We start from the raw sequence: 27,753 nt of genomic DNA, 5'->3' as shown, positions 1-27,753 counted from the left end.
GTATTAGTTTGGGCCTGTTGCTTTTTCTGAGCATCCCACACTAACTCTCTTGAAAGACCAAACAGTGAACAGCTGACGTTTCACGTCGGATGTAAAATTGGGCTTGGATTTATTAACACTGACACGTGAATTACATTGCACAGTCTGTAAACGGTTTTTGCACCATCTCATTCCATTGTCATTACATTTGTCAGTTGTTATCACCCCATTTGTAGTTGAGGCTACTTTTTATTATGTAGCTCTAAGGCAGCGGTTCTCAACCTGTGGGTCGCGACCCCTTTGGGGGTTGAATGACCCTTTCACATGGGTCACCTAAGACCATCGGAAAACACACATATAATTACATATTGTTTTTGTGATTAACCCCTATGCTTTAATTATGTTCAATTTGTAACAATGAAAATACGTCCTGCATATCAGATATTTACATTACGATTCATAACAGTAGCAAAATTACAGTTATGCAGTAGCAATGAAAATAATTTTATGGTTGGGGGGTCACCACAACATGAGGAACTGTATTAAAGGGTCGCGGCATTAGGAAGGTTGAGAACCACTGCCTTAAAGGATAGGTAGCTTTTGAACAACCGGTGTGAAGAAGCAGGAAAAAGCACCCCAGGCCAGGGGAGGGGTGCCACACACACTGTCCAAAGGGAGAGCTCGGGGAATACAGAAGCAGCAAACACTGTGAAGAGCAAATGATGGGAACGTCAGCGGGGCCTCTTTCCGTTATCTCGGAAGTCAAAATCGCTACGCAGCTCGGGGGTTTGGCTTCCAGCTCTAACTCGCCCCGCCTTTGCCCTTTACCTAGCGCTTCCTTCCTCCCTTCGCTCAGCTCCGCCCCCGCCAACAAGCCCCCAAAAGCTCTCATTGGTTCGCCCATCTCCATAGGCTCCGCCTCCTCCGCGCTACGCTCTGGTTTCCGTTCCCCGGGCGCACCTGGCGTAGGCGGCCAATCCCGACGTACCGAGGCGGGGCAATCGAGCAACCGGAAGCAGCCTCTCTTTCCTGGGATCCCACTGCCTTGTGGGATAGTGGAGGGTTCCTCTGGCCCCGACAGGTTTTCCGGATTCCGCCCCCCCCCCCCCCCCCCCCCGCCTCCCTCGTCAACTACGGAAGCTGGCAGGGTCTGCGGGCAGTGATGGCGGCGCACCTTAAGAAGCGGGTGTACGAGGAGTTCACTAAGGTGGTTCAGGTAAGCTCCAGAAGGAAAGGTCCCCTGACCGGTCGTAGGTAGGAGGAAGGTCATCCACGCCCCAGGCACCTTTGCAGAACTGGCGCGACGAACTTGAGTTGAGCCCCGACTACTTTGATAGGCTCTTTGCGACTGCACTTTAGTGGGCGTGTTCGCTTGCCGCTTCCGTTGTCACGATGATGAACTCATATGTGCAGTCTGGTACTTAAAAAAAAAATTATTAGCTAGAGACAAAAACCGCTTTTACAATTTATGAGAACATCTTTTTTCGTTCTCTTATTCTGTTCAGGTTACATTAGCATCCTCGTTTCACAGATGTGGACTTAGAAGCTTCTCAAGGGGTACCAGGGCAACAGAAGCAATTAGTGGTGGAGTCCCCCACCCCAACTCCGTTACAAAACACACACACACACACACACACACACACACACACACAGAAGCGCCCTGGGCGAATTGGCTGTATGCACAGCTCTTGGGGGCTGGAAGAGAAGTCTATAGTAATCCTCAAGGCCCAGTCAGAGCCGGCGGGGGTCACAGGCCTCAGAGGGCTGGGACTCTGCGCCGATGGGGCAGCTCACCCGGGAAGGAGGGCAGTACCTTCCTCCTCTGGACTTGTTCAAGGACTGCCGGCCCAGCCTGTCAGAGAAGCCGGGGATTCTCCACGTGTCTCCTCGCAGATGACGCTGACGTAGAGGTTGATACCAAGTCATCCCCTGTGTCACGCTTCACAGGCTTTATGTGTAAGCTCATCACCAGGGGGATCTCATTAAAATGTAGATTCTACTCAGTCAGCCCGGCGGGGGAAGTGAGGCAATAGTCTGTATCGCTGACAAGTCCCCAGTGGATGCCGGTGATAAACAGCATCCTTGGAGCCACAGATCACAGTTAGATCCCTCTACTTGTAGAGCAGCAAGACAGACCACCCCGCAGGAAACTGATCCTTAAACACTTCATTCACTCCCTCAACAAGAGTCTATTGAGGGAACTACTATGAGTAGTCTATTGAGTGGCTACTATGCATCAGCTATAGTAAAAGTTGTTGAGCTACGATGTCCGATGCACGTTAGGGTCCCTGTCCTTTAGGACCTCACAGGCTAGTGGGAGAGAGAACAGCATATATGGGATTTACACCGCAGAGAGATCGTTGCACTGACAAATCAAGTCTTCTTCTTCGCTCCTCCTTTCCATAAAAACTCCCTAGCCAAACTCCCTAGCCCTTCATGACTTGACAGTATTCCTTCTTTCTTTTTTGTTTTGTGGACTCATCTTTGTAGCATATTCCCATTGGCTGGAGGCAAATTAGTTTGCTCCTTATTCTTGTTTTTTCTTAAAATAACTTTGAGATTTAGCCTTGATATCTTTTTTGCTCCATTTTATGTGAAATTAGTTTTCCTAAACTTTTAATTTGAGTCAAGATTAAGGAAAGCTTTTCTAACTTTACAGAGCTTCCTCTTCTGTGGCTTGCTGTCTAGAATTTTCTTGCTCTGTTTCCCTTGCCCACTTTTAAAACAATTGTGGTAAAGTATACATAACATAAAATTTACCATTTTTACCAGTTTCGTGGTATCAAGTACATTCATATTGTGCAGTGTCACTTTCTTTCCAACATTCTGTTCTCATTTATCAAGACTGCTCACCTCTTCTCCAGCATGCCATGTGTTTCCAAACTTTTGTACCTATTATCTCTTTTACGTGGAATGGTTATCATTCTTCCCTTTTTCTTCTCCACCCAGTGCGCTTATATTTTTGCTCTAAAACCCACTTGAAACCTCAGCAAGAATGTAGTCTCTTTCTCCTCTGCTTCTGTGGTGCTCTGCTATGTTCACCCATTTGCACCTATCACTCAGTGCTACTATAATTACCAATGTGCATATCTTCCTACCAGTCCGAGCTCTTTGAGAGCAGAGATAATGTTTAGTTCATCTCTGTAGCCCCTGAAAAGACCATAGAGCCTGGCTCACTAAAATGTTATTGATGGTTGATCAATATTAGATATTGGTTTGTCCTCCCTTTATATACTCTCTAGGGAAAAAATATTTCCCAACTTTTGGCCTAACTGCAGCCCAGATAACTCTGAAGACTGAATTTGTGTGGAATAGGATGGAAATGGATAAGTGGTTATTGAATCTAAATTCCTCTGACTTCAAAGCCCCTGATCTTTCTTCATGCCATGGTAGGCAGAACAAAATGTTAGTGGACCTACTTTACAGAGAAAGAAACGGAGACTTGGAAAAATTAAATGACCTGTCCAGAGTTATAGGAACTAGTGAAAAGCTAAATTAGGACTCATAGTCTGTCTCCAATCCAGTGTTCTTTTTCCAGTTTGTAACACTGCTTTGTCCTAAGGCTAGGTCTATTACCTGAGTACATTATTTGGTACTAGAGGCCCGGTGCATGACATTCGTGTACTGGCGGGGAGAGGGGTCCCCTCAGCTCAGCCTGTGCCCTCTCTCAGTCTAGGACCGCTTGGGAGATGTCCGCCTGCCAGCTTAGGCCCGCTCCCCAGCAGGCGGACATCCCCTGAGGGGTCCTTAGCCCTGCCCCGGAGGCGGGATAGGCTCCCGCCACTGCTGCTATGCTCACCAGCCGTGAGCCTGGCTTCTGGCTGAGCGGTGCTCCCCCTGTGGGAGTGCACTGACCACCAGGGGGCAGTTCCTGAATTGAGGGTCTGCCCACAGGTGGTCATTGCACATCATATCAACCGATTGTTCCTCCGTTTGGTCGATTTGCATATTAACCTTTTATTATATAGGATAATGGAAAATTATTTCCATCAAATGAGGTGAAGTAAAATTGTAGATTTTGTGTTTTCAGTTAGGTTTTCATGTCTTAACTTTCTTACCTCTTTGCAGCAACAGGAGGAAATTACTACTAAGAAACTCCGACTAACAAAACCAAGTAAATCTGCAGCACTCCACATAGATCTATGTAAAGCTACCTCTCCGACAGATGCTTTGCAGTATCTACTTCAGTTTGCCAGGAAGCCTGTTGAGGCAGAAAGTGTGGAAGGAGTAGTCAGGATTCTCTTGGAACATTATTATAAGGTGAGATGCTCTTGTGGACTGATGGGAGATGTATAAGGGTTGTATCATCTCTGCAGAATGGGTTAATGTTGCAAAATAAACAAGAAGGCATTCATTCAGCAATCTTTTACTGTCTTTCATGTACTAAGCACTGTGGGTAGAGATAAAAAAAAAGACATAAATCCTGTCCTCAGAAGTTTACAATATTTAGAGCTCCTGGTTGAGATTGGGGTTTCTGCTGGCTTCTCCAGAATTCCCCTTCCTCTACCATAGAACTCAGCACCCTGGGTGGTCATTGGGTAAATACTGATATGCCTGCCTCCAGTGCTCTCGTCCAGTCTACTCACATGCTGCGCCAAATATTCATCTCTGAGATTAAACATACATATTTTACCAAGTTTGCTCCCTCTGTTTGTTTTCCTGAAGTTTTTAAAATATAATTATATTTTTGCCTAAATAATTCAGTTAATATTTCTTAAAAAGGGACTATAAAAAAACAACCATAACCACCTAATCACATCAAGTAAAATTAAATATTTTTTAATGTAATTTGGCCCATATTGATATTTCTTTAGTTCCCAAAATATCTTTTTATAGTTGACTAGAGGCTCGGAGCACGAAATACGTGCACGGGTAAGGTCTCTAGGCCTGGCTGGCGATCAGGGCCGATTGGGGCCTTCTGGCTGCCCGCTGGGGCCTCTCTTCCCTGGCTGCCGGCTGCCAGCTGGGGCCTTCCTTTGCTCCACGCTGTCTCCTGGTGGTCAGCACACGTCATAGCGAGTGATCAAACTCCTGGTCTCCCAGTCGAACTCCCAAGGGGACACTTTGCATATTAGCCTTTTATATATATATATATATATATTTGCTCAAATCAAAATGTAAACAATGTCTATATATGGCATTTGCTCTTTTTTAAATCTAGAAGAATTTTTTTATTTTGTTGACCTGTTTGTAAAATGTCTTGTTTTCTGAATTTGTTTCCTTCTTTGGGGGTTAACTTGCTCTTCTACGCCCTGTATTTACTGTGATCTAAAAGTTAGATCTATTTGTTAGATTCAGGGTAAGCATATTTTTGAAAGTTTTAAGAATACTTTGTAGATGATTTGTGTTTCATTTTGCATCTGCCAGGATACGTATAATGTCTTGAAGTCCTACCTTGCAAAAGCTTCTTACCTTTTTCCCTTCAGTCTCTTTTCTTTCCATAAACTATCTTTATTTAAATCTTTCATGTCTGACATAAAAAGGTCCTTTTCTTTACGTATACAACAATCTAGCTCAATCAAAATACTTGCAGTTATCCAAAGACTTTATGTGTTTTCAGAAATCACTGTCTTTTCACATGCTGTTCCCTCAGCTCAGAACCCCTGTCCCTGTCCCTGCCACTGCCCTCTAATCTGGTCTGTCATTTTCCCTGCCAAGCATATTCTTTCCTCGGAGTCTTACACTTACGTTTTCTTCTACCAGGAACACTTCCCTTACATGTTCATATGTCTGCTTCCCACACTTCATTCAAGTCTTTATGCTCAGATGCTACTTTTTCATTGTTCCTTTATCCCTTTATTTAAAATTAAAACTGCCTATCCATCCTGCACTTCTTAGCTTCCTTCCTTGATTTTGTTTTCTCCATAGCACTTATCATATTTTAATATACTATACTAGAGGCCCAGTCCTTAGAGCTGCCACGGAGGTGGGAGAGGCTCCCGCCACTGCCACTGTGCTTGCCAGCTGTGAGCCCAGCTTCTGGCTGAGCGTGCTCCCCCTGTGGGAGTGCACTGACCACCAGGGAGCAGCTCCTGTGTTGAGCGTCTTCTCCCGGGGGGTCTGTTCCCGGAGGGTCAGTGCGTGTCATAGCGACTGGTCGTTCCGCTGTTCGGTTGATTTGCATATTAGGGTTTTATTATATAGGATGATTTTTTCATTTATTTTTACCTTGTCTATTTCCCCATACTTGAATGTAAGCTGTTCTTTAGCAGCATTTTTGTTTTTTGTTTTTAAATATAATGTGTGGTGAAATAAATATTTGTTGAATGAATGCTTTTTGACACTTTTTACTCAATTTTAAAAAATGCTTATTATATATCAGGCATTGTTCTGGGCACTGGACTGTGTCCTGTTAGCATATTTAATTAGTTCTTGGTATTGCATTGTATGTCATGTGTGTCTTATCTCCTTCAGACTTTGAGCCTCTAAATTCAGAGACTACAAATTTATTAATTACTGTCCCAGTGCCTAGTAAGGTAGAGGAACATTGTAGGGGCTTAATAAATGTTTCCCTCATGTTTTACATGAATGAAATCAGTATTCTGCTATCAAGAAGTCTTAAGCCTTGCCCTACCTGGTTTGGCTCAGTGGATAGAGCAGACTGAAGGGTCCCGGGTTCGATTCCAGTCAAGGGCACGTGCCTGGGTTGTGGGCTCGATCTCCAGTGGGGGGCATGCAGGAAGCAGCTGATCAATAATTCTCTCACCACTGATGTTTCTATCTCTCTCTCCCTTTCCCTTCCTCTCTGAAATCAATAAAAATATTTTTTAAAAGAAATTTTTAGTTTCTTAGTGATCTACTTTTAGTTATCCCCCCATTTTAAAGCACAATATCTACCTACTAGTATTACTATATAATAATATAACTCTATTACCAATAATCATCTGTACTAATACTTCTAAGAGCAGTTAGCATTTATATAGCTTCTTGGAGTTTATAAAGCTCTTTCCACATGTAATATTTTATTTAATCTTGATGACAACACTATTGTTATTTCTGTATTCCAGACAAGGAACTAGGCTTAGAGCAGTTTAATATCCAAGGTCACCCAGATAAGTAAATGGAGGGTCTGGATTTGAATGTGGGTTGGTTCTCCCCGTTCCCCCTTCCACCCCAACTTTTTGTAATGGAACTTTTCAAATACACACATGCACATGCACGCGCGCGCACACACACACAGAACAATTTAATTCCCATGTACTCATCCAGCTTTAACCATTATCATTTCATGGCCAAACTTGTTTCATTCCCACCACTCCTCATCTTCTCTGTCCACTTTCACTCTCTCCACCAGATTCTTGTGAAAACAAATTCTTGGTATCTTTATCATTTTATTCACAAATTTCAGTATATATCTGAACAATAAAGACTCTTTTAAAACAATCATAATACCATTATCATGTATAAAAAATATTAGTTCAGGTGATCTGATGTTCAACCCCACACTCTTTAACGAGGTCATGCTGCTTACATTAGTCTAGCTCAGCGGTCGCCAAACGGTGGTCCATGAGGTCCGAAAGGTTGGTGACCACTGGTCTAGCTGATTCTAGCCACAAAAGAAATGAGGGAGGGATGCCAAATGGTTCCAGTTCTAGATTGATGACCATAGCAGTTTTTACCTTTTTTCTTTTTGTCCAGAAATGTGGTATCTGGTATTTTAGTAGTTAAATTACTTTGGGTTCTGCTTTTCTTCTTCAAGTCTTTCTGTGGTTAGGCAACAATATCTGAATGGTGAGGAGTTCTTTACTTACAGTACTGTGCTAGTTGCTGTGGAGGATGTAAAACTATGAGACATGCTCCTTGTTCCTTAGGGGCTAGAAGTATAATCGGTAAGCCAAATAATATATGTAGCATATAGATAGTAAGGGCTAAAGTTACTTACTTGTTCATTTTTTTTCTTTCACTTAAAATGTTCTGGATATTAACTCTGTGCTTGGCCTTGTGCTTCATATTGCTGATACAGAGATGAATAGGTGATCCCTGATCTGAGTTTAGTTGGGTAGGTAAAACAATAAATTGCTAATAACAATACAGTATTATAGGTGCTCTGAAATCTGGGATAGGTTATGATATGACCTCAAAGAAGAAGGTAATCATTTCTACTTGGGAGCATGAGCCTGGAAAGGCATTATGTAGTAGTAGTAGTGATGCTTGCAGTGAGTCTTAAAAAACCAGATTTTTGGCCAATTGGGAAACAGGAGGAAAGGCATTTTAGAGAGAAGGGGCAGTTGTGAGTAAAGACATGGAGATGTGGAATAGCCTATCTCAGTGGTCGGCAAACTGTGACTCACAAGCCACATGCGGTTCTTTGGCCCCTTGAGTGTGGCTCTTCCTAAGCCTTAGGAGTACCCTAATTAAGTTAATAACAACGTACCTACCTATATAGTTTAAGTTTAAAAAATTTGGCTCTCAAAAGAAATTTCAATCGTTGTACTGTTGATATTTGGCTCTGTTGACTAATGAGTTTGCCGACCATTGGCCTATCTCATTAGAAGGCATGCAAGTAGTTTGGCTGGTGTAGATTTTAGGTTGAGAACTCTTTAAGAGATAAGACTAGAAAGATTGAGAGGGGTATGATCCTGAATGGTCTTGTGTTCTACCTTGTGTGTTTTGTTTTAGACATGTCACTCTGGGCATAGTTTGGAGGATGGAGGAATTGGATGAGGGCAAGACAGGAGTTAAGGTGACCAACTAGGAGACTGATAAGTCTGAAGCAAGGTGATGAAAGCTTCAACCAGGACAGCTTTAATGGTGAGAAGAGCAGGTTTAGGGAGGGCTTCCCTGGAGGTAGTTTGTTTTAAGTATAAGTGTGAAGGAGATGATTTATGTGTTTCAGTAGAAACAGGTTCTAGGGGATTATTTGCGAGTAGAAGAACTTGAGTAAAGTATCCAACTGGATTAAGAATGTCACTAGGTTAGATACTCTTGTATTCTTTTTATTCCCATTCTTTCTTTTTTGCCGCCCTCTTATCTGCTAGGCTTACTGCTACTGCTTTCTCTGCAGCTCCCTTGTGTTTGGGAGGTCTGTGATTCCATTCCAGACCATTGAAAAGGCTATATAGCTCTTCTCCTATCCTCTCTCACTGCAAGATTAGGTTATTTGATTAGGCCATTGTCTCTGAAAGACAGTTATTTGAGTCTGTGATGTTATTTTCAAATCAATAAAAGAATTGGCGAGGCTTGGGGCAGCGTTCTTTGTGAGGGCGTCGCCGGGGCCAGACGCTGGGGTCCAGATGCTGGGGATGGCGCGTGGAGCGGCTCGCTGGTTGGTATTGGCATCTGTCCGATATGGGGCTCTCCAGAGAGGACCGAGCTTGAAGAAAGATGGAGTTATCTTTGCTGGACGGGGCGGCTCAGGTCGGAGCCTGGTACCGTCGAGGTCATGAAGTTCAGTAAAGAGAAAGCCCTAACTGAATCAAGAAATGGTGATTCTTACAGCCTCTCCTCCTTGCCTATCAGCAGAAGGGACTAGGGAAAGCCCTCAGCCTCCCAACTCCAGTGAAGCCTCCTGCAAGGTCCATGACCATAGCCCTTTGTCCCAGGCTCTGGGAGGTTCCCCGAGATGTGCAATCCATTGAGCATAACCAGATGGTGAATAAACATGACAAATATCAACTATGTATGAGTGAGTGATGGTTGGTTTCTCAGTATGAGTAGGTTCTAGCTGTTGTAGTTTCTTGTCTCTGCTGTTTGTTCTCTAATAGTCCTTTGATTTACCACCCAGGGTCTCCAGGCCCTTATGGATCCATAATTATGGGGCCTGGCACCTATTTTCATTATTTACAAAACCCCAACAGAAAAGCTGCACAGGCTAACTAAACCTTCAAACTTTTTTTGTGTGGAATAACACTGGCTAATTGTCACATGCCAATCTATCATAGCTTTGGTTGCTAGTTTATAACGACAGAATATTAAAGTGATTATTTTAAAACTTGAAAAAAGGAAAAGAATTGGGATTTTATTTCAAATCAGTAAAAGAATTGGCATTTTATGTCTATTCAAAACTAAATTCAGTATCTTCCCCCATTCTCCAGTCTACCTTATCCCAGGAAATGGCATACTGTTTGATAGTTTTTTTTGCATAGGGGTTTTATACATTTTTCTGTTAGTTATCCTATATATTTCATGTTTAATGTTGTAAATAATCAAAAATTTTTTTTATTTTCTAAGAGTATATAGCTGATATTCAGGAATGCAGTGGATTTATTTTTAGTTTATTTTTATTTTTTATTGATTTCAGAGAGGAAGGGAGACGGATAGAGAGATAGAAACATCAATGATGAGAGAGAATCATTGATTGACTGCCTCCTGCACATCCCCTACTAGGGATCGAGCCCGCAACCCAGGCATGTGCCCTTGAGCAGAATCGAACCTGGGAACCTTCAGTCTGCAGGCCGACGTTCTATCCACAGAGCCAAACCAGCTACGGCTGCATTTTTGTTTAATAATTTTATATTTAACAATCTTGCTACAGTTCATGTAGCAATTTAAATAAGTTATGTGTAGATTATTTTGGATTTGTTTTTTACAGGCAATCATATGAGCGAATAATGGCTTTGTGTAATATTACTATAACGATACCAGCAATCTCCTGATTAAAGTTTGCATGATATGCCTAGTTCTGCCTTTTATATTCATACTTTTGATAGCCCTTCGTTTTAGATATAAGCCATATAAACAACATGTAGTTAGTTTTTTAAAAAAAATACATAATCTGACAGTTTTTATTTTTTAATTGGAGTACTTAATTACATTTAATGTAGCTATTGATATATGTGAGTTTAAACCTGTCTTTTATTAAATGTTTCTGTTTGCCTTATTTGCCCAGTGTTCTTTTTTTCCTTTCATTCCTTGCCATACTTTGGGTTGACTCTATATTAAATTCTCTCCTCCATCTCTCTTTATTAGCTTAGGAGTTATACATCCTTTTATACTTTTTTTACTAGTTAACCTAGATATTGCAATATGAATTCTAGACTTTCAAGAGTAAACATTAAATTTGATACTTTTACCGTCTTTGGACGATGCAAGCACTTTAGCTCCCTTTATCCACCTTCCTGACTTACATGTAAGTGTAATTGTATACTTTTATTCTCCATTTTTCTCTTTAGGATACTCTATTATTTTTACTTACTTCATTTATTTTTTGGTTTATTTTTTCCAGTTTTATTGAGAAATAATTGATATACATCACTGTAAAAGTTTAGGCATAAGAACGATGGTTTGATTTACATATATGATTACTACAGTAGGTTTAGCTAACGTCCATTATCTCATACCTATAATAATAAAAGCGTAGTATGCTAATTAGGACAGATATCCTTCTGGACGACCTTCCGGATGAAGCCGGGGGAGGGAAGCCCGAGTCCCGGTTGCCTGCCAGCGGCTGGAGGAAAGCCCAGATCCTGGGTGCCAGCCAGCAGCCAGAGGGAAGCCCGGGTCCCAGGTGCCGGAGGGAAGTAGGTGCCAGCAGCCGGGGGAATGAAGGCCTACTCTTGCATGAATTTTGTGCATCGGGCCTCTAGACTATATATATAAAAGCCAAGCGACCAGAACCACTGGTCACTATGACGCACACTGCGGCTGGCCAACCGGCCCGATCGGGGACTGGGCTGGCCGGCCAACCTCCCTCGGCCCCTCCCCGCAACTGGCCCCACCCCTGATTGCCCCCCACCCCCCATGGGGGCAGGGTCAGCTGGCCAACCTCCTGTAGCCCCTCCCTCCCCCTGCCGGCCTGGCTCTTATCAGGCCCCGATTGGGGGTGGGGCTGGCAGCCAACCTCCCACATCCCCTCCCCGCAGCTGGCTCGGCCCCAATTGGCCCTGATTGGGGCAGGCCGGCTGGACCCCACCCATGCACGAATTCGTGCACTGGGACTCTAGTAGATACAATAAAAAGAAAAGAAAAAAATATTTCTCCTTATGATGAGAACTCATAGGATTTACACTTTTTTCTTTCTTTTTAAAAAAATATATTTTTATTGATTTCAGAGAGGAAGGAAGAGGGAGAGAGAGATAAAAATATCCATGATGAGGAGAATCATTGATCGGCTGCCTCCTGCAAGTCCCCCACTGGGGATTGAGCCCAAAACCCAGGCATGTGCCCTTGACCAGAATCGAACCTGGGACCTTTGAGTTCGCAGGCCGATGCTCTATCTACTGAGCCAAACCAGCTAGGGTTCTTCATTTATCTTTTAGTTTTCTAATACCTTCAAATATACACACACACACACACTTTTTTCTTTCTTTCTTTTTTTTTTCTGTTTGTTAATCCTCACCTGAGGATATTTTTCAGTTGGTGTTTAGAGAGAGTGGAAGGGAGGGGGAGAGGGAGAGAAAAACTTTGATGTGAGATAGACACATTGATTGGATGCCTCCCACACACACATACCCTGACCAGGGCCAGAGGTCGAGCCTGCAAACAAGTTACATGCTCTTGACTGTTATCAATGATAACAGAGAATTGTCTATCGACTGCCTCCTGCATGCCCCTACTGGGGATGGGGATCAAGCGGGAAACCTAGGCATGTGGCCTGACCAGGAATGAAAATGTAACCTCCTGGTTCACGGATTGATGCTCAGCCACTGAACCACATTGGCTATGCTGCCATTCTTAATCTGTTTCTCTGTCTAGTTTTGCGCCTTCCATTTCAATCATCATATTAATGCTGGACTGGTATTTAAAATTGACTTTCCCAAGATTTTCCTATATAATAAAAGCCTAATATGCTAAGTGTCTGACCATTTGATCATTCAACCAGTTGCTGTGACACGCACTGACCACCAAGGGGCAGAAGCTCTGACCGATAGGTTAGCTTGCTGCTGGGGTCCAGCTGATCAGGACTGGGCAAGACGGGCTGGACACACCCTGGAGACTCTCCACTGTCCCTCCCGGGCCCTGATTGGCCCCGATCACGACTGGATGAGATGAGCGGGACATGCCCTGGAGCCCTCCCACGATCCCTCCCTGGCCCAGATCCTGCACTGGTGGGGTCCCTCGGCCAGGCCTGCACCCTCTCACAATCTGGGACCCCTTGGGGGATGTTGGAGAGCCGGTTTCAGCCCGATCCCTGCAGGCCAGGCCGAGAGACCCCACCGGTGCACCAGGCTTCTAAAATATATATATAGTAAGTGGTGTGCCAGGACTCTAGGTCTTCTGACTTTATAACTATTGCTCCTTCCCCCACTGAGGCCTCCTTGTTGTGCTCAGTTATCTTCTTAGGAACGTAGGGTGCTTCGTATTTGAGAACAGGGAATGAACAAATGGACATGGTTCTTTTTGTCTTTGAGGGAAATTTCTCACCAAAAGATTCTTTGTGCAAATTAGAGACCACCTCCCAATATTAAAACTAAAAGGGCCAGACCACTCATTTCTCAGTCTTGCTTGTACCTACAGTTCAGGCGCAAGACCTAGACCCAGTTAATTAGATTTTCCTGCCCCAAACTTCTAATGGTGATCCAAAAAAAAAACCAACCAAGTAGATTAAAATTTCTTTTTCTGGTAATAGCATTGGTGGCCGCAGCACCCAATTTCCAAGGGCAAGGTGCTGACAGCATTGTTGGGTGGCCAGTGCTGGCAGTGTTGGTAGTACAGGTTGGTGCAACTCTTGTGTAACTGCACAGGAGAGAAAAGGTACTTTTAATCTCAAAAGCACATTTCTGGTTAGAAGTTAATGACATGAGAAAGGCGTAAAAAAATTCCCGTTCATTTTGCCGTACTTGGGAGTAACATACTGATTAAGAAAGCTCTCTCCTCTGAAATATATAAAGTTAAAGCCTTTGAATACTTGGATCATTGACTCTGTTTTGAAATGTTAGTTTCTCATGTTCTGTTTTTGGTTAGCTGAAAGGAGAGCATCAAGGTAACAATAGCTTCTTTTGTTCCAGGAGAATGATCCATCTGTGAGACTGAAAATTGCTTCATTACTGGGGTTATTATCAAAGACTGCAGGATTTTCTCCAGACTGTATTATGGATGATGCCATTAACATCCTGCAGAATGAAAGTAAGTTGCAATTTAAAAGCTGTATACTTAGAGCAGAAATCCTTAGTTCCTTTTGTATAGAATTTAAAACAGAATATTGTTGTGTTGGTATTTAAAAGGAATTTGAGGATGATTCAATAAAACTATGTACATATATTTACATTAGAGTTAAAATGTAGTTTTTGTCTCTTAATAGCTATCATTTATGGACCTGTACCTAGTGCCATATGCTTCAAGTATTTTGCATATGATAGAAGATAGATGTCATTGTCATTTTATACGTGGGAAAACTGAAGGTCAGAGAAGTTAACTAACTTTTTAAAGATTAAGTTGTATGGGACAGAGATGATGTTTAGGTGACTGTGCACATTAACTCAGAAACCATGAGAGGTGCTGTCCTGGTCATATGTGGTCTCTGAGTTCTCTCCCTATAAAAGTGACATCTCCTAGGTCTCACATATTGTTGTTACTTTTTCTGTTTGTTGCTTGTTGATGTCTAATAACATTATTTCTGTGTTTAGGTGAAATGGGAAAATACTTCACCTTTTTAATGTTTTTAATTATTTTTCTGTGGGGTTTTTTTTTAATGTACAAGATTATATTATAGAGTTAGTGCCTCAGTTACCTTACTATCTATTATAATAAAAGCGTAATATGCTAATTAGACCAGACAGCTGAACAACCTTCCGGATGTCATTCCGGACGAAGCTGTGGTGGTGGGGGCCAAGGCAGAGGCAGTTAGGGACGATCAGGCAGGCAGGCAGAGTGGTTAGGGGTGATCAGGCAGGAAGAGTGGTTAGGGGTAATCAGGCAGGCAGGTGAGCAGTTAGGTGCAATCGGGCAGGCAAGTGAGCAGTTAGGGGGCGATCAGGCAGGCAGGCAGAATGGTTAGGGGAGATCAGGCAGGCAGGGGAGCAGTCAGGCAAGTGGTTAGGGGCAAGCAGTTAGGGGTGATCAGGCAGGCAGGCAGAGTGGTTAGGGGCAATCAGGCAGGCAGGCAGAGGTGGTTAGGGGCAATCAAGCAGGCAGGGGAACAGTTAGGGGCAAACAGGCAGGCAGGCAAGTGGTTAGGGGTGATCAGGCAGGCACGCAGGCGAGCAGTTAGGAGCCAGCAGTCCTGATTGCAAGAGGGTGCAGACTGGGCTGAGGGACCCCCCCCCCCCCGCCCCCCCTGCATGAATTTTGTGCACTGGGCCTCTAGTTGAAAATTAAATAAAAAGAAAAGTTCTTCGGCTCTGGCTGATGTGGCTCAGTTGGTTGGAGCATTGTCTGATACACCAAAAGGTGGAGGGTTCAATTCCTAGTCAGGGCACATAACCCAGGTTTTGGGTTCAATCTCCGGTTGGGGCATGTGTGGGAGGCAACTGATAAATGTTTCTCTCTCTTTCTCTCTCTCCCTCTCCCCTCCTCTCTAAAAATCAATTTTAAAAAATATTTTTTAAATATATCTCATGGCAGCCCCGGCTGGGTGGCTCAGTTGGTTGGAGTGTTGTCCTGCACAGCAAAAATGTTGCAGGTTTGATTCCCCATCAGGGCATATACCTAGGTTTCAGGTTCAATCCCTGGTCCAGTGTGTATGGGAGGCAACTGATTGATGTTTCTGTCTCTCTCTCTCTTTCTCTCTCTTCTTCTCTCTCAAATTAATGAAGATATCCTTGGGTGAGGATCAAATATATATATACACAAAAAAAGAAAAGAAAAATCTTTTGGTATTTCTGGAAATATTGTAATTTGTTTGAATTAGTTGTGGTTTTAGAGAATACTTTTATTTTGGGTATACATATATAAACAAATGTGACTATTTAAATATTGGACAACATTTAGTCTATAAACTTAAAAGATTATGAGAGAAATAAAGGGCCAGTAAATTCAGAGACAATCTAAACTTATTTATTGTACAGCTGTTTAATGTTAACAAATATCTTACATATGTGGCTTATTAGCTGAAGTTGAGAACTTCTAAAAAATTTTGTTAGAAACACCTTTATACCAAAATTGTAATTGTATTGAATTTCTACCAAAGACTTCCTTTTTTAATCCTCATCTGAGGATATTTTTCCATTGATTTCCAGAGAAAGTAGGAGGGAGGAAGGAGGGGGGAGGGAGAGACATATAGATTGCCATGCACACGACCTGGGCTGGGGAACCTGCAACAGAGGTATGTGCCCTTGATCAGTGCCCTTGACCGGGAATTGAACATGAGACCCTCCAGTCCACAGGCCAACACTCTAACCACTGAACCAAACTGGCCAGAGCACCTGAGGACCTGTTTTTATTGATTTGAGAGAGAGAGAGAGAGAGAGAGAGAGAGACATTGATGTGAGAGAAAGACTAGAAGTTTTACTAAGAGGTGATCTAACAGTATTTTCGGAGCTTTAGTCATTTATATATCATGTACGCCATTTCTTATATATTTGCTTCACATCTATACTATGGTTTACTTAGTGTTTTTCTTAAGTGGACAATTTTTTTAGTTAAATAAAATTAAAGGGGCTTGTTATATTAGAAATGTTAAAATGAAAATAGTGACATGTGACATCAATAGATACTAACTACAGTTTTTATTATGCACATTAAAATATCTACATGGTTATTTGAATGCCACCTAAATCCACTTGTACACTACGAGCATTAGAAGAACCATATTTTGGAACAAAGAAGAAAATCTGGCTAAGATGATTGGTATTGATTTATTTGGATTTGGATTTTTGCCCATTTATTAAACATTCATTGAACATTTAATGAGTTATACTAGATTCTGATAATACAGAGGTGAATAAAATACTATCTTTGCTCTCAAGGTTCTTTTACTTTCCCAATTTAATCGGATGTAAAAATAAGTAAGTATAGTAAAGAGTTATAGCTGATGTAGAGGGTGCAGTGGAAGCATGGAGGAGAAAATGGTCCATTCTTGGGGAAGAGGAAAAGCTTCATACAGGAGGTGACACTTCAAGAATAGTAGGTACTCCCTCAGGAGTGGGGCTGAGAATGGAGTCGAGTGTGGACGAAGTCATTCTAGGTAAAGAAGTTGGCCTGAGCAAAGATAGGGGGACATGAATCTAATTGGAAAAAGACAGGGAGGGCTAGACATTGTAGGGTATGTATGTATGTATGTATGCCCTGCTAAGGAATTTGGACTGTATCTTGATGGCAGTGAAAAGCCCTTGAATTAGTCAAGTACTAAACATTTTGGGGGCACTTTGGCCAACCTGTGGAGGATTCAGATATTTAGATATGATACCTTTAGGATCTTAGCTTTAAGTTGAGGGGAATCAAAGATCAAATAGTAGAAATTTGCTGCCAAAAATAAATCTACATTCTTTACCCAAGTAAACTTAGTTTCTTTAGTGATCTCTTTTTGAAATTTTACAACACAACTTATCTTTCTTTCTAGAGTCTCATCAAGTCCTAGCTCAACTGTTGGACACTTTGCTTGCAATTGGCACTAAACTTTCAGAGAATCAAGCTATCCAGATGCGATTAGTTGATGTAGCCTGCAAGGTAAGAGTATAATGATTAGATATAAGGTTGCTTCTTTCTTGAACAGTTTTGCATTATCTGTTGGTATGAGCTATAAGAACTGCTTAGTTCTACAATGTAAATTTGTAACTGAGAATTGTCAAGGACTCCCAATGGTTTTAAGAGCTATCTCATGTTGTTTTTTTCTTCATGTTGGATTAAGAATTAAGTTGAATAACTTCTTAGAAAACGAACTTCCTCTTTTTCCCCAAAGAAAAGAAAATAATTATAGTAGCTATCATGTATACTGTGCCAAATAAAAGTGCTCTCCTTATTATGGTACCTTATATCCAGTTTTTCATTTTTCCCTCACAGTCCTTTAGGCAAAGTACTGTTACCCCTTTTATAAAGTTGGGGATTGAGGTGTAAGGAGTTTAACTTGTCCAAGTTTTCATACCTAAGAAGTTGCAGAACCAGGCTATGGATTCTGGTTTTGCTGGTTCCAAAGCCCATGTTCTTTTTATTGTGCCTTGTTGCCTCAGTGAACAGAACAACTAGACCCAAACAACTGTTGGGGAAAGGTTTTTCTTTTTTAAGTTTATTTTTTCTGATTATAAAGTAAATACATTAGTTTGTGCCTTTTGATTTAATTTAGAGCTTTTAATTAGCTGCCTTTTGTACATAACAGCAGCTCCTAAACTTGTAGAATTGGTTTTACTTTTAATCTTTGTGATAAATTGATTTTGAGGTTATAAGAAGACAAATATGTTAGAACTAGAGGCCCGGTGCACAAAAATTTGTGCACTTGGGCGGGGGGGGGGGGGGGTCCCCCAGCCCGGCCTGTGCCCTCTCACAGTCTGGGACCCCTCGGGAGATAACGACCTGCTGGCTTAGGCCTGCTCCCGGGTGGCAGAGGGCAGGCCCAATCCCTAGGTGCAGTCCCTGGTCGGGCTCAAAGCAGGGCTAATTGGGAGGTTGTGATGCCACCCTCAATCACACTCAAGACAGGGCCGATGGGGAGGTTGCGGCGCCACCCCCTGTCACCCACAGAGCAGGGCCGATCAGGGGGTTGGGCCACTGCCCCCTGTCACGCACAGAGCAGGGCCCATCAGGGGTGTTGGGGCTCCGTACCCTGTCATGCACAGAGCAGGGCTGATAAGGGGGTTGAGCAGCTCCCCCCTGTCACTCACAGAGTAGGGCCAATAGGGGAGTTGGGGCACCACTCCCTGTCACACACAGAGCAGGGCGGATAAGTGGGTTGGGGCGCCGCACCCTGTCACACTCAGGGCAGGGCCGATGGAGAGGTTATGGCTCTACCCTGTCACACACAGAGCAAGGCCCGTGGAGGGGGTTGGGGAGCCACCCTCTATTACCCACAGAGCAGGGCCGATCAGGGGGCTGTGGCGCCGCTACTGTCACACTTGGGGCAGGGCCGATGGAGAGGTTATGGCTCTACCCTGTCACACACAGAGCAGGGCCCATGGAGGGGGGGGTTGGGGCGCCGCACCCTGTCACACACAGAGCCGCAGGGCAATCAGGGGATTGGGGAGCTCCCCCCTATGAGGCACAGAGCAGGGCAGATAGGGAGGTTGTGGCCCCGCCCCCTGTCACTCACAGAGCCGCAGGGCGATCAGGGGGTTTGGGCGCTGCCCCCTGTCACGCTGATCCTGGTGCCGGGAGCCTCGCTGCTCCGCTGATCCTGGTGCTGGGAGGCATATTACCCTTTTACTATATAGAATAGAGGCCTGGTGCACGGGTGGGAGGCGGCTGGTTTGCCCTGAAGGGTGTCCTGGATCAGGGTGGGGGTCCCCACTGGGGTGCCTGGCCAGTCTGGGTGAGGGGCTGAGGGCTGTTTTCCCGAAGCGAGTGACTGAAGCTTCCAACGGCTCCTTGTTTTCTTTTTTCTTTTTCTTTTCTTTTTTTTTAATTCTGGGCCAGCTTTAGCTTTGAGGCCTCGCAGCTGAAAACATCGATACAAAGTTTCGGTCCGCCTGGCTTTCAGTCCAGCTGGTTTCTGGAGTTTTGTTTATCTTCTTATTTGCAACATAGTACATAGTTTCTTAGAGTTGTAGCTCAGAGGCCGGCAAGTGAGGCGGGGAACGTTGGAGTCCGCAGCAAGCAAGCCTCATGTTCGCTTCCAGCTGCTTGGTTGCCGGCCGCCATCTTGGCTGACAGTTAATTTGCATATACTCACTGATTAGCCAATGAAAAGGGTAGTGGTCGTACGCTAATTACCATGTTTCTCTTTTATTTGTGTAGATTGTAGAAGAGTATTATATTCATAGAATTAGAACACTATTTCTGAGTCCCAGGAAAGAGTGTTTCAGCCCTAACCGGTTTGGCTCAGTGGATAGAGCATCAGCCTGCTGACTCAAGGGTCCCAGGTTCGATTCCGGTCAAGGGCATGTACCTTGGTTGTGGGCACATCCCCAGTAGGGAGTGTGCAGGAGGCAGCTATCGATGTTTCTCTCTCATTGATGTTTCTAACTCTCTATCCCTCTCCCTTCCTCTCTGTAAAAAATCAATAAAATATATTTTTAAAAAAGGAGTGCTTCAGTTTTCTTAATAAACAACAAACACAAAACACTTTGACAAGTATAATATTAAGAGCCTAAGTGGAAAAAACTAGGGATTGTATGTTTGAGAGTAAGTATATCTCCACATATGTATATATTTATATATTTATTTAGTTAGTTGTATTTATGAGGTCATGCTTGTGAGAAAAGTGTTGTACTAAGTGTATTGTTACACTTGAAGTGGAAATTTCTTAAATTTGAGTTTAATAAACTTTATATTATAAAAATTTATATTCATAGAAACTTTGGAAAGATAATGAAAAGTATGAAGAAAAAACTATACTCATAATTCACTACCCAAAGGTGACCATTATTAGTCTTTTGATGTATTGCTTTCTGATATTCTCCTGCATGCAAATAGTTTGCTATTTTTTTAAACTTTATTTTTTAATTATTTAATTGTAAGTGTGTGTTTTATTTTTTAATATTTTTATTGATTTTTAGAGAGAGATGAAGGGAGAGGGATAGAGAGATAGAAACATTGATGAGAGAGAAACATCATTGGTCTCATTGATCAGCTGCCTCCTGCACGCCCTCTCCTGGGGATCAAGCCCAAAACCCCAGCATGTGTCCTTGACAGGACTTGATCCCGGGACCTTTCAGTCTGCAGGCCGAAGCTGAGCCAAACTGTTTGCTATTTTTTTAAACACATAGCTGTAATCATATATTGCTTTTGCTCTTTCACTAACATTAAAGCAGAAGTATTTTCCTTATATTGTAAATGTTTTTAATGGATACATGATATTTTGTTAAATAATTAAACTACACTTTACCTAACTTTCTCCTATTATTGGAAGTTTATATTGTAACCATTTTTAAAATTATAAATAATACTGAAATAAATATTATTAGTCTAAAATATTTTCTGTATTTAGAGTTGTTTCCTAAACATAAATGGTTCATACATAGAATTACTAGTTAAAAGCATTTAGAGTTTGTTAGAATATCATCTCGATACTCCAAGTTTGCAGGTTTGATTCCTGGTCAAGGCACATCCAAGAAACAACCAATGAATGCATGGTTGGGTGGAGCCTAATTTCACTGTATTATTCTAGCATTGGATATTAATATTTAAAAAATAGATGTAAACTTGTTGATTTGTTTGGAGGAAAATGGTGTTTTATTTTTTTAAATTTTCTTTTAAAAATATTATTAGTGAGGCTTCATACTTGTTTTCCATTTGTATTTCCTTTCTTGAGAGAACTTTTCATGTTTCTTGCCAGTTTCTCATATGTGCTCTTTGTGTTGTAGAAGCTCATAGTAGGGTAAAAAAAATCTGGAAATAGCAGATCTGACATAAGCTTTTGCAGACTCAACTAAATTAAGACTATCTGCCCAACCTGTGTGGCTCAGTGGTTGAGTGTGGACTCATGAACAAGGAGGTCATGGTTCGATTCCTGGTTAGGGTACATGCCCAGGTTTCAGGCTCGATTCCTGGTAGGGGGTGTGCAGGAGGCAGCTGATCATTGATGTTTCTATCTCTCTCTTTCTCTCTCTGAAATCAGTAAAAACATATCTTTAAAAAAGATTAAAAAATAAAGACTATCTAAGATTCATAGCCACAGTTACTATTTCTAATGCCATTTTGACAGTGATTTTTGTGTACCTTGCGATATTATTCGTATATAATAACATGCACTCTTTTGATAGTAATAATACAAAGTATGTTCTCTAACCATAATGGAATGAAATTAGAAATCAGTAACAGAAATTTGGGAAACTCACAAATATGTGGAAATTGAAACAACATACTCCTATACAACCAATGGGTCAAAGAATAAATAAAAAAGGAAATTAAAAAATATTTCTAAATGTATGAAGATAAGACATGACATATCAGTACTTATCATTGTAGCTAAGGCATATTTAGAGGGAAATTTATAGCTATAAGTGCCTATACTGAAAAAAAAAGAGAGATCTCAAATCAGTAATCTAAAGTTCCACCTTAAAGACACTGGAAAAAGAAGAGCTCACTATATCTAAAACATGCAGAGGATAGGAACTAAGAAAGTTTAGAGCAGAAATTAATGAAATAGAGAATAGGGAAACAATAAAGAAATAAATGAAACAAAAAGCTTGTTCTTTGAAAAGATCAACAAAATTTGACAAACCTTTAGCTATATTGACCAGGCCAAAAAAAACCACACACATACACAAAAACCCCCCAGAAGACTCAAATCACTAGAATCAGAAATGAAAGAGAGAACATTACTACCAACCTGACAGAAATAAGAAAGATTACAAAAGAATACTGTGAACAAGTGTATGCCTATAAATTAGATAACTTAGATGAAATGAACAAATTTCTACGAAGACACAAATTACCAAAACTAACTCAAGAAGAAGTAGACAATCTGAATAGATCCATGACAAGAAATTGAATTTTTCATTAGAAATGAAAAAACAAGCCCTGACTGATTTGGCTCAGTGGATGGAGCGTTGGCCGGCGGATTCAAGGGTCCCGGGTTCGATTCTGGTCAAGGGCATGTGCCTTGGTTGCGGGCACATCCCCAGTGGGGAGTGTGCAGGAGGCAGCTGATCGATGTTTCTCTTTCATCGATGTTTCTTACTCTCTGTCCCTCTCCCTTCCTCTCTGTAAAAAATCAACAAAATATATTAAAAAACAAAAACAGAAAAAAAAAGAAATGAAAAAACAAAATAAAAACCTACCTACAAAGAAAAGCTCAGCCCCAAATGTTCAAAACAAACATTTCAGTAAGAATTAATACCAATCTTCACAATCTTCAAAAAAAATAGAAGAGGAGGGGATACTTCCCAACTTATTCTATGAGGCTAGTATAACCCCAATACCAAAATCAGACAAAAACATTACAAGAAATGCAAACTGTAGATCAACGTGTCTTATGAATATGAATGCAAAGATCCTTAACGAAATACTAGCATAATCAAACCCAGCAATGTTAATAGAATTATACCCCCATGACCAAATGGGATTTATCTCAGGAATGTAAGGTTGGTTCAACATCTGAAAATAAACTAATGTAGTACACCATAAAAAATAAAGTACAAAAGCCCTAGCTGGTCTGGCTCAGTGTATAGAGGATTGGTCTGTGGACCAAAGGATCCCAGGTTCGATTCCAGACAAGGGCACATACTTGGTTGCAGGCTCCTCTCCGGCCTGGACACTGGTCGGGGCTCGTGCAGTATACAAGCAATCAATGCGTTTCTCTCACATGGATGTTTCTGTCTTTCCCTCTCTCTTCCACTCTCCCTAAAAAAAGTCAATGGGGTCCTAACTGGTTTGGCTCAGTAGATAGAGTGTTATCCCATGGACTGAAAGATCCCAGGTTTGATTCCAGTGAAGGGCATGTACCGTGGTTGCGGGCGTGATCCCCAGTAGGGGGCATGCAGAAGGCAACTGATCAGTGTTTCTCTCTCATCAGTGTTTCTAACTCTCTATCTTTCTCCCTTCCTCTCTGTAAAAAATCAATAAAAATGTATTTTAAAAAAATCAATGGAAAAATATCCTCGGGTGAGGATTTAAAAAAATAATAAATGAATGAATTAAATAAGTAAGTCAATAAATAAAGTACAAAAAACACATGATTGTTTCAATAGATGCAGAAAAAGTATTTGACAAAATTCAATCCAATTTCTGTATTAAAACCCTAAGGATATCAGGGAATAGAATGGAACTTCCCCAAGTTGATAAAGGATGTCTGTGAAAAAAGGACAGCTAGCATTATATTAATAGTGAAAGACTGGATACTTTCCCCATCTAAAATTAGGAGTAAAACAACTATATCCTTGTGTCTCCCTCCACTTCTGTTCAACATTATACTAGAGGCCCTAATAGGCAGGGAAGTTGGGCAAGAAAAAGAAATGAAAGGCATCCATATTGGAAAGGAAGAAGTAAAACTATCCCTATTTTTATTTATTTGTTTTTTATTGTTGACAATATTACAGATGTCCACTATTTCCCCCCCTTTATCCACCTCCACCCAGTCTCACCGCTATCCCCTCTGGCCATCACCACACTGTTGTCTGTGTTCATGGACTATACTGTATGTTCTTTTGCTAATCTCTTCACCTTCTTTCATCCAGTTCCTTCTCCCCCATCTTCTTGAGCTAGGCCTTCTCTTTTTTTTTTTTAAATATATTTTATTGATTTTTTTACAGAGAGGAAGGGAGAGAGATAGAGAGTTAGAAACATCGATGAGAGAGAGACATCGACCAGCTGCCTCCTGCACATCTCCCACTGGGGATGTGCCCGCAACCCAGGTACATGCCCTTGACCGGAATCGAACCTGGGACCTTTCAGTCCGCAGGCCGACGCCCTATCCACTGAGCCAAACCGGCTTCGGCTGAGCTAGGCCTTCTCAATCAGTAAACCTGTCCTTACTCCAAAATCAGAGTTTTGGACTCTGATTGACTCTCTGAAATCAGTAAAAATATATTTAGAAAAAGAAAATTATTTAAAAAATAAAAATAAAGTAAATCCCTGGGGGGTGTGTGTGTGTGTGTGTATGTATGTGTGTGTATATATATATATATGTGTGTGTATATATATATATATGGCTAAGTGACCAATTGTACATCTGACCAACTGACCAGCTGGCTGGTACATATGACGTACACTGGCAATCTGTATATACGAAAGCCTAAGCAATCGGCCAACTGGCTGGTAGCTATGATGCACACTGACCACCAGGGGGCAGGTGCTCAGCGCACAGGCATGGAAACATGGAACAGACTGATGAATCTCAGAGGGAAGGGAGAGGGGGGAGGGTGGGAAGAGAGTAACCAAAGATCTTATATGCATACTAGAGGCCTGGTGCAAGGAACATGCACCGGTGGGGTCCCTCGGCCTGGCCTGCAGGGATCAGGCAGAAACCAGCTCTCCAACATCCCCTGAGGGGTCCCGGATTGCGAGAGGGTGCAGGCCAGGCTGAGGGACCCCACTTTGTGCACTGGGCCTCTAGTTTAAAAATGTTGACTCATGCATGCGCAATACATCCTATTTAATAAAAGACAAAAAGGGTAATTGACCGTACCTTCGCCATGCTTCCCATGGGCTAATCAGGGCAATATGCAAATTAACCACCAACCAAGATGGTGGCCAGCAGCCACGCAGCTGAAGCGAGCAGGAGGCTTGCTTGCTCCAGTGATGGAGGAAGCCAAGGTTCCCCACCTGCCGCGGCCCGGCTCTGAGCTCCAAAAGCAACAGCTCCGAAAGCAACAAAGTTTCAATTATAGAAGCTAAACAAACCCCAGATACCTGCTTTCAGCAGGCCGTGGCCTTAGAGCTGGAGCGAGCAGGATGGCAACAATTTTCAATTATAGAAGGTAAATAAATCCCAGAATAAAAAAAAAAAGAAAAAAAGGAGAGGCTGGGAGCTTCAGTCGCCAGCCAGTCTGAAAACGGCCCTCAGCCCCTCACCCAGACTGGCCAGGCACCCCAGTGGGGACCCCCACCCTAAAGGGGGTGTGGCCAGCCTGAAAACAGCCATCAGCCCCTTACCCAGGCTGGCCAGGCACCTGAGTGGGACCCCCACCCTGATCCGGGACCCCCTTCAGGGTAAACTGGCCGGCCCCCACCTGTGCACCAGGCCTCTATCCTATATAGTAAAAGGGTAATATGCAAACTGACCCTAACAGCAGAAAGACTGGGAATGACTGGTCACTATGACACACCCTGACCACCAGGGGGCAGACGCTCAATGCAGGAGCTGCCTCTGGTGGTCAGTGCGCTCCCACATGGGGGAGCTCTGCTCAGCCACAAGCCAGGCTGATGGCTGCCAGTACAGCGGTGGTGTTGGGAGCCTCTTCTGCCTCAGCAGCGCTAAGGATGTCTGACTGCAGTTTAGGTCTGCTCCCCGCTGGCAAGTGGACATCCCCTGAGGGCTGCTGGGCTGCCAGAGGGATGTCTGATTGCCATCTTAGGCCCAACCCCCCCGGGGAGCAGGCCTAAGCCAGCAGGTGGTCATCCCCCGAGGGGTCCCAGACTGCGAGAGGGCACAGGCTGGGCTGAGGGACCATCCCCAAGTGCACAAATTTTTGTGCACCGGGCCTCTAGTATACTAATAAAGCTCTTGCTGGCGCCAATCGCACGCCTGTGTTTCAATCTGTCATTGTCAGTCGTGAATTTGGTTGACACTTCTATTATAGAGAAAGGGTGATAGTGATATTAAAATATTTTTTCTAATTTCCTTTCAATGTGCAGTAAATAAATAAAAAGCCCTAGACAGTTGGCTAAATGGATAGAGCATCAGCTTTTGGACTGAAGGGTCCCAGTTTTGATTCCGGTAAAGGACATGTACCTCGATTGCTGGCTCAATCCCCAGCCCTGGTTGGGGCGTGTGCGGGAGGTAGCCAATTAATGTCTCTCTCTCACATCAATGTTTCTCTCTCTCTGTCTCTCCCCCTCCCTTTCACTCTCTCTAAAAAAAAAAAAATTAATGGAAAAATATCCTGGGGTAAGTATTAACAACAACAAAAAAGTAAATCCTTGTCATTCATGTTATTTTGATTATAAATACTTCTGTATGTACCTCTTACTGATAATCTTTTTAAAAATGTTTTTATTGATTTCAGAGACAGAAGGGAGAGGGAAAGAGGGATAGAAATATCAATGATGAGAGAGGATTATTGGCTGCCTCCTGCCTGTCCCCTACTAGGGACTGAGCCTGCAATCGGGGCATGTATTCCCACCAGGAATCAAACTGTGACCTGGTTCATAGGTCAATGCTCAACCACTGAGCCACACTGGTTGTTGGGCTAGCGGACATTTTTATTTTTTTTAAAATATATTTTATTGATTTTTCACAGAGAGGAAGGGAGAGGGACAGAGAGCCAGAAACATCCATGAGAGAGAAACATCCATCAGCTGCCTCCTGCACCCCCCCCACTGGGGATGTGCCTGCAACCAAGGTACATGCCCTTGACCGGAATCGAACCTGGAACTCTTCAGTCCACAGGCTGACGCTCTAGCCACTGAGCCAAACTGGTCAGGGCTAGAGGACATTTTTAAAGTACTCACTCCTACCTTTACAAGGCAGTATGATTGGACTACTGCAATGAACAAAAGGGAGTCTTACTTTTTATTTTCTAAGGACTTATGATTCTTTTTGGAGGACCATACTCAAGTAACATGATACTATACAGGTTATGGTGAGAGTATAGTGTTCCAAGTCATTCCTAAAGCTGATAGAATGCTTTTGTTTCTGTTTTTTGTTTGTTTGTTTGGTTTGTTTTAAAGATAACTTAAGCATGTCCTTTTTTTTTCTCTCTTTTGTTTTTATAGCACCTGACAGATACTTCCCATGGTGTAAGAAATAAGTGCCTGCAATTACTTGGCAATCTTGGCTCTTTGGAGAAAAGTGTCACAAAGGATGCAGAGGGCCTAGCTATCAGAGATGTCCAGAAGATTATAGGGGATTACTTCAGTGACCAAGACCCGCGTGTCAGAACAGCAGCTATAAAAGCCATGGTAAACATGATCACGGGAACTAAATTGGGACAGTTTTATTTGTTTGTTTGCCTGTTTTCATTTGTACATGGGCAATGCTGCCTTGGATACATTAGGAATCCCCCCGGGATACACCTTATCCATACTTTTCAGGAAGGTGTTGGTGGCATCACTGGGCTCAAAGGCACACATTTCTATATAACAGGTGTGCTTTTCTTTGGGCTTCTCTGGTAGCTTTCACTTGCATTTCTGAAACATGGCAGCACCACCCCCTCTGCATATTGTCTTCCAGTAGGTTCAGGTTGTACGTTCCATGTTTCAGAAATA

At 42.6% G+C, this 27,753-nt stretch overlaps 1 protein-coding gene across 2 annotated transcripts in view; it reads left to right on the top strand.

The window, feature by feature from the left end:
* Positions 1-1,120: 1,120 nt before the first annotated feature.
* Positions 1,121-27,753, top strand: part of INTS4 (integrator complex subunit 4) — a 90,003-nt gene continuing 63,370 nt past the window's right edge. For both annotated transcript variants that reach the window (XM_070425691.1, XM_070425690.1), the window contains exons 1-5: positions 1,121-1,195; positions 4,048-4,239; positions 13,866-13,983; positions 17,357-17,463; positions 27,262-27,447. In XM_070425691.1, coding sequence (XP_070281792.1) covers positions 1,142-1,195; positions 4,048-4,239; positions 13,866-13,983; positions 17,357-17,463; positions 27,262-27,447 — 657 coding nt within the window. In that variant the 5' untranslated portion in view covers positions 1,121-1,141. The remainder of the gene's footprint in view (positions 1,196-4,047; positions 4,240-13,865; positions 13,984-17,356; positions 17,464-27,261; positions 27,448-27,753) is intronic.

Source organism: Myotis yumanensis, unplaced genomic scaffold (genome assembly GCF_028538775.1).
Source record: "Myotis yumanensis isolate MYYU_CA2020_CCGP unplaced genomic scaffold, mMyoYum1.0.hap1 SCAF_10, whole genome shotgun sequence".
NCBI classification, from domain to species: Eukaryota; Metazoa; Chordata; class Mammalia; order Chiroptera; family Vespertilionidae; genus Myotis; species Myotis yumanensis.
This window is presented reverse-complemented; position numbering and strand designations above follow the sequence as displayed.